Genomic DNA, 7,266 nt, shown 5'->3' on the forward strand with positions numbered 1-7,266 from the left:
TGTATCTAAAATACATTTTAATCTTGCTGAAATTTTTGTTTTTCACAATATTGTTTACAATATGAATCCATCTCCGTTCTCCTCCTCATCCTCACTCGGGTTCTTCATTGCCGTCTCGAAACGAAGCCGTACAATCATGTTCATGTAAATTTTTCTACATCAAGGCACAAGACAACAGCCGTTGTGTGGGGAGAGGGGAGCGAAGTGGGGAGGATATTTACCAGTGTAAAGGGGGGAATGTTAATATATGAATCTCAGCTGGGGGTCGGTGCTACAAATGTGCTCTAACGAGGTGAAACGTGGGGCGAAAAAAAGAAAGTGATAACCACTGCTGTTTTCATTTTATTTTCCAATAATATTCATGTATAAAAAAGAGTAACCATCGGGATGTTTTTTTTTAACTTTAAGGAGTTCATTTGTTCATGTACAGAAAGTAAAGTGCTTTTTTTTTTTCAATTTTTTTTTCAGTTATTTGCCAAAAGCCAAAGAAAAAGATTATTAACAGGATGGATAACGGGGACAAAACATCCTTTCTTTTCCAGTAAGAATGTGAAAGAGAAGATAAAGGGCCAGTTTAGTATTTATCTGCGTAGTTTTGCTGTGTTGAATTTTTGTTCACAGGTTGTTGTTTTTTTTTTTTCCTTTTTTCTTTCCAGGTGTCCGCCTCTGAAAGACAGAAAATTAGAGAAATTGAGGTACATCCTAAGGAAACAACGCCAAACTTTTATCGATAAAATACAATTTGTATAAAACTGTATTTACCATTTCCCAGAAGGTTGATGGGGAGCCCTCACATCTGGGTGCTTCTCCTTCGCCTGCCGAAGGCCTTGGCGCCAACATTGGTGGGAACGAAGTTGCTGTTGCCTATTCCCCCCGACCGGCTGAGGAAGTCGGCCAGGCGGTGGGTCACGCACGTGGCCGTGTTGCAGGCGCGCTTCTGTGCTGTAACGCTGCTTCAGGACAGCAAAGGGAGATTAGCACGAAGACACCACGTGACGTTTACGTGAGCTAACACCACAACACAGTGACTGTACGACAAATTTGATAAAAGTGGACAAATAAGGTAACAGCTTATGTATTTTCTTACCTGTTGACTTACTGAGGACTTCCCAGACAGATTTCAAGGCGTCTTAAAAGTGCGTTTACGCTCTAATTCGTTTAATTTCTGTCTTACGTGATTGATTTTTCATTAAGCAACAAACATCTTGCCTCATGAGCAGATTATATTCTTACCTCTGAACTGATTGACAACTTATTCGATTTCAAGACGTCTTAAAGTGTATTTACGCTCTAATGTTCTTGCGTGTTCATATGAACCAATTTTTGCGTCTTTAACGAACGAACAGGAGCTAAGGCTTAATAATAATAAAGGACATTGGTGTCTTCAACAGTGTATTATTTTCTTACCTGTGGACATACTGAAGCATTTTATAGTATATTTACACTCTTAATTTATTTAATTTTGCTTGTGTTCATGCTAATCAAATGTTTTGTCTTTTAAAAACAACTAACATGAGCTAAGGCTTCCTGGTAGAAAACTACATTTGTTGAACAACATGGTGTCTCATAATCGGGTTATTGTCTTACCTTTCCAAGGCGTCTTAAAGTGACTTTACACTCTAATTCATTTAAATTTTGTTCTCGCGTGTTCATGCAACCCAATTTCTGTGTGTTTTTAAAAAACGAACAGGAGCTAAGGCTTCCTGGTAGAAAAATACGTTTATTGAACAACAAACATGGTGTCTTAATGAGTGGATTATTTATTAATGGTTACATTAAGTGATCTGTCTATCAGATGCCATCAAATAACACTACACAGAAATGGATATCTGATATTGTAAATTACAGCTGTGTAAATTATGTCTGATTGTCTGAGATAAAAGGAACAAATTATTCTCTGCCAAAAAAAGAAACAAGCAGGGAAAAAGTGGGAAAGAGGTACATAAAAAAAGAGAAAAAAATCAGGTTCTTCTCATGTCAAACAAGCCAGTAGGAGTTAGCATGCACTTGCCAGGATGAAAAATATGGAGAGCAAACCGGGATGAAGGGATAGGTAAGAAGAAAGGATAAATAAAGGGAGAGAGAGGAGAAGGGAGAGGAGAAAGAAGGGTTTAGATGCTGTCAAACGTCTCGCCGTAGCTTGCATAGCTGTCCCTCTCAGGAGCGCCGCGCTTCTTGCCGGGCGTTCCCGCTCCCACGTTCGTGCGGGGGAATGTCTGCAACTTGTGCAGCTCCTGAGACAGTTTGCCCAGCACGCAAGTGCTGAGGTTGGAACAGCGCTTGGTTAGGGGCCTGCCCATGCTGTTGGGGAGGGGACACACAGAAAAAGACATGCAGAGAAAAAAAGGACTCATAGGTAAGGGAAAACATGCAAGAGAAATCATCATCGTTTTGGTCTTTTCTCTAGCCTCCACTCGCACTCTGCTCTGACCTCACATGCATTTCTGTCTCATGCCGTCACAGCTTAAACAAAAGTGGAACAGGAACGTCTCAAACCTCATACAGCATCATGCCACCAGCTTTTCTATTTTGAAACATTCACAGAACTCATCATCCATCCCGTCATGCGCCAACCCCCTCTCCCAGAAATCCTGCATCTTTTACACCAACAAAAACAACCCATCCACTTCCCACAGTCATGCAGCTTCCCGTAACTGTAACTGGCATCATGCACACTTGTTTTTTTTTTTTTTTTTGGTGGGGGGCGAGGGGGTTGATAAGTAAATATATGCTTTTCACATGCCCAGCAGGCAGTTTTTCACCCCTTCACACAAAGTCAATACCAGGCTTGTTTCATGCGGGATAAAGGGTCATGACAGAGAATACAGATTTTTTTTTTATTTCTCCATTTTAGCATTTTGTTGTGGAAAAAAAATATGTTTTTTTTTTTCTTTTTTCCCCTATGGTTTTGCCAAAAGTACATACCTCTCTAGAGCTGACTGATGATGATGCATCAGCAGTGGTGTTAGAATGAAACCAGAGAGTGAAACGTGGGAACAATCTAAAAACAATCTGTCCGGTTTACATTTTCGCTGAAAGCAGCCAGGTTCAGGACCTGTCCACGTTGTCGCCTGAACAAAATGTAGTCTAATAATTCTAGAACATGTTCTAGAAAGTTGTAGAACAAATCTGTTCTTAAACCCACCACACTATTTGTGTAAGTCTCCAGAATAAGGCATGGTAATATATAAATGAAATTAACTTGATGATTGAGACGACTCTACATTATTGCATTAGAAATCGAGTCGTCTGTGAGTTGCTTCTGCTGTGAGGAAATATTATTTGAGGGAATAAGAATGGGATGTACCTGTTTCCCTCGGTCGCCTGCTGCTCCATCTCTTCTGCCGTCATCTGCACAAACTCCTTGACGATGGCGTTCAGTAACCTTCGCGCCTCGTAGTCCGTGAGCGTGACTCGTTCTGACATGGACTCTAAACCTGGTCTGTGATGGGACGGTTCAGGGGACAACAAGGGGACAAGCAGTCAGTGGGGCAGGAGTTATCGCCCTTAGGGAGCTGCTGGACATTTGTCACACATTTCATGGGGCATTTAAGTAACTCAAAAGCTGGTTTTGAAGATTTTTAAGAGGTCTAAGAGCTCACACGGCCCCACAAACGCCCCGAGATGCCAGGATGCGTGTGTGTTTGTTGGGGTGGGATCTTGGGGTACTGGTAAAGACGATGGATGGGAAGGGGAGGCGGAGACATCAGCACCTTGGAGAGTAATGACGTCTGAGTTTGAGGGCCAGTGGCCAACACTAGGGAGGGGTTGGGGATCGGCTGGGGGGGGGGACAATCTGCGGAAAGTGCCCCATTTGAGAAAGGGGGGCTGATTTCCAACAAGCTTTAGATTTATTGCAAAATCAATAGCTTCATAGGAACACTCGGGAGAGTGGCTGGAATGGAGCTCCATATGGATATATAGGTCTCATTTATCTCCCTCTGGAGTGAATTACAACTTCCTCTTTTTGTGTTTTATTAATAGTATGTAAACAGCGGAATAGATGTGCAATCACATTTTGTGCAACTAATTCAATGTTTTTCAGGTTTTCTTTCCTAACTTTATGACTTTTAAATTCTAAACCAAGCATTAAATTTTATCTTTTTTTTATTATTTGCATCATAATGTTTAGCTACAATTAAGACATCCAAGGTTGGGATTATATCAAGCACATTCTATTCTATTCCATTTTATCAAGTTGCATGAATTAGTAAAACAACCTTTTAAATGTAAAATATTTAAAATGTTAGAATGTATTCTTACACTGCAAAAACACAAAATCTTACCAAGTACCTTTTTGTTTAGTTTCTAGTGGAAATATCTTGATACACTTCAAATAAGAGAACTAGCTTACAATAAACTTTTCAGCAAAGAATAGGAGATTGTTTTAGGTTAACAATTCCTTAGTATTGACTAAAAGTACTAGTTCCACTGGCAGATTATTTCATTTATTAACAAGACATTTTTCCATGTTACAAGTAAAAAAAATCTGTCAATGTTACTTTTTAAAATCAATATTAGGTAATTATTGACTTAAAACAAGCTTCTATATCTTGCTGAAAAATTACTTATAATTTAGTTTGTCTTATTTCCAAGTGTACCAAGATATTTGCATTAGAGACTGGAATATAAATACTGTATAAGATTTTGTGTTTTTGCTGTATAGCTGAATTTACAGTATGCTATACATTTGATAATAAAACATAACACCTGTATATGTACATTTACGTATATCAACTTTTACTGCTTCTATTAAAGTTGCTGCAGATAATTCCTCAAAAAGAAAGACATAATGACTAGAAAAACCTTGTAAGACTACAGTTTTTTTAAAAGAGCAAAACTCCTGAAAACCAGGAAACCATATCATCGTTGCTTTTAAATCCAGAAATCACTGCAAGTGCTTGACAGCCGCCTGAACGAAAAGTAAATCGCAAGAGCCGTGTCTCACCTGGCAGGGGCGGCTTGTGAGCAGTACATCTGGCAGATGACCAGGGCGTAGGCAACGAGGAAAGCTGAGATCTTCAACATAACCATGGTCCCCTGCAACAGGAAGGAAGACACCCCCACCCCAACCCTCTTATCAGCATCTTGCGTACTGATGTATCTACAAGGCAACATGTGTAACAAATGGACTTGCTGCTCGCCGAGCCCCTTCTTCCTCCTCCCCCCACACCTTTGAGTTCCTATCAAACTTGGTTTAGTTCTTCCCACGTCTCCTCATCCTCACACACACGGCAGCCACCACCCCCCGTTCTACTCTTGTTCATCGAAACGCACTGTTCCGAAATATCCAGCAGCGAGCACAGGACATGTAGTTCTCTCTTGTCATTCGCAGCGGGGACTGGAGTGCGACATGCCTGCAGGTAGCTGGGTGTGCATAAATGTGTGTGTACGTGTGTGTGTTTGAGAAGGGGGGGAAAGGTAGGCAAGGGTCCCAGACTCTGCAATATAGGTAGCAGTTGCTGGAAGAGGAGGGGTGAAAGAGAGGTGGTGGTGGTGTTGGGGGGGTTACTCCAAGCTTGCCAACTCCCTAAGGGACCAGTGCATTAGTGTAATGAGCTTCCAGCACTCTCTAACACACACGCACATTTTGTCTGCAACACACACGCACACTTTGAGCTGGTTGCTTCTGCTCGTTTTTCTCTTTCTCATAAATTGCACCACCTCAGTAATTTTAAATTTTTTTTTTTTTTTTTGCTTTTTCTGAAAATCTCCTTCCTCATCGTTTCTATCTTTCCTCCCTCTTTTTCCAACTTGGCTGAGTCTTTAATCCCCAAGAGGAAAACGGGAGCTTCCCAACATCTTCTGCTTCTGGTAACCAGCCTCATTTCATTCACATCAACCCAGTCAAACAGCTGCCACCCACAGCCAAAGAGTCAAAATACAACCCCAACCCACTGATCAAGACAATAAAGGAAGTCAACACTCACCTTCAATGATAATCACCAAGCAGTAAAAATAAATATATATAAATATCTCTCTGAATCTCTGTTCAAAACAACAAGAAGTTGACTTTCTCTCAACTTGCAGAACAACTCGACTCTGTTGCATGAAGTGCCAACCACCAGCCTATATATCCCACCACTCGGATTTGTGCATCGACTGTGTAGGTGTTTAATTATCTGCTGGCAGCCAATCGCGTGGGCCGTGATGTTACGGCGAGCCAATGGGAAGCCTCCTCTAGACCCCCATTCGGACTTGGCTCGCCGCTGAGAGACATGGCTTTTGTGCTGACGTCATTCCTCAGTCACTAAGTGCTCCATTCACAAAATTCACCAGTCATATGGACCATTTGCCATCACTAGTTTGCATTGATGTCATTAATCAAATAAGAAGCAGAGTGAACTGATGGACGTGCAGTAGCACTGCCGGCGATAAATAGTTGAAAAAAAGTTTCCAAAAATGGTTCGTTTCATGCTGCATCTCAAACTAGGAGATCAATAAAGGGCACCCCCACCCCTGTAAGTCACCGCTTCCCCTCCTGAATAAGCACTTGCAGGCGGGGCCATCTGCTGGGGATGGACGTATACTACACAGTGACGCACTTCTGGACTCCTGCACTTCATTCATAATGCTGCCTGGATGCCTCCAACTTCATTGTGCTTAATCACAATCCAGACTTCCTGCAGTGAGTTTGAGTAGTTAGCCAAGAACTTTAGAGTCTCAAGCATAAATAACTGATTACCTTCTGACAATTTTTGCTCTCTCTCTCTCAGCAGGTCTTGCAACCACTTTATTATTTATAAAACCACAAGTAAAGTGTGGCAATCTCCTGTCTCTCCGGAGTAAAAACCTCGAACCACATTAAGGTAATAAAGTCTTAACACGGCCAGTCCAGTAATGACCGAAGCTGCTCAGGCCTCCTCCCACACAAGTGAGCAAACAACCAATCAATGACAGCCTGCGACAAGGGCCGTTTCTCAACGGCAATTACACAAGTGTTTGCCCTGTACAATTGTCTCAATGCCCTGCCTTTTCATTAGAGGGGCAGGGCGGCGTGTGCATGTGTGTGTTTCTTTCTAAACTGCCTCACTTGAGCACGCGTGTATGGAAAATGTCTTTCTATGTGTACTTAATGCTAGACAAATTGGATAGGTGTGTGTGTGTGTGTGTAGGCCTATATGTCAGAGTAAACTAAAGGGGAGGGGTTGCCTCTCCATGTCTGCGTCACAGAGGAACCCCATTATACAGGATGAGCCTTTTAGTGCTATTGAGCCACATGGTTCAGCCTTGTCAGCTGCTAAATCACTGCTGAATAGGCAGCTG

At 41.9% G+C, this 7,266-nt stretch overlaps 1 protein-coding gene across 4 annotated transcripts; it reads right to left on the minus strand.

Annotated features, from left to right (window-relative positions):
- On the minus strand, positions 1-6,711 carry LOC106922915 (calcitonin gene-related peptide 1). Of its 4 annotated transcripts, XM_088006561.1 has the most exons (5): positions 5,931-6,702; positions 4,949-5,040; positions 3,308-3,442; positions 763-950; positions 1-666 (listed from the first exon to the last, which is right to left on the minus strand). In XM_088006561.1, exons 2-4 carry the CDS (start codon positions 5,032-5,034, stop codon positions 791-793), a joined length of 381 nt encoding a protein of 126 aa, XP_087862687.1. In that variant the 5' UTR covers positions 5,035-5,040; positions 5,931-6,702; the 3' UTR covers positions 1-666; positions 763-790. The 4 variants fall into 4 exon arrangements, with proteins under 4 accessions (XP_087862687.1, XP_014851156.1, XP_087862686.1 ...); XM_014995670.2 differs by having other exon boundaries at positions 4,949-6,709; XM_088006560.1 differs by having other exon boundaries at positions 1-950; positions 4,949-6,711.
- Between the last annotated feature and the right edge of the window lie 555 nt (positions 6,712-7,266).

The sequence above is a fragment of the Poecilia mexicana genome, unplaced genomic scaffold (assembly GCF_051168715.1).
Source record: "Poecilia mexicana isolate PSO_F unplaced genomic scaffold, ASM5116871v1 scaffold_6, whole genome shotgun sequence".
NCBI classification, from domain to species: domain Eukaryota; kingdom Metazoa; phylum Chordata; class Actinopteri; order Cyprinodontiformes; family Poeciliidae; genus Poecilia; species Poecilia mexicana.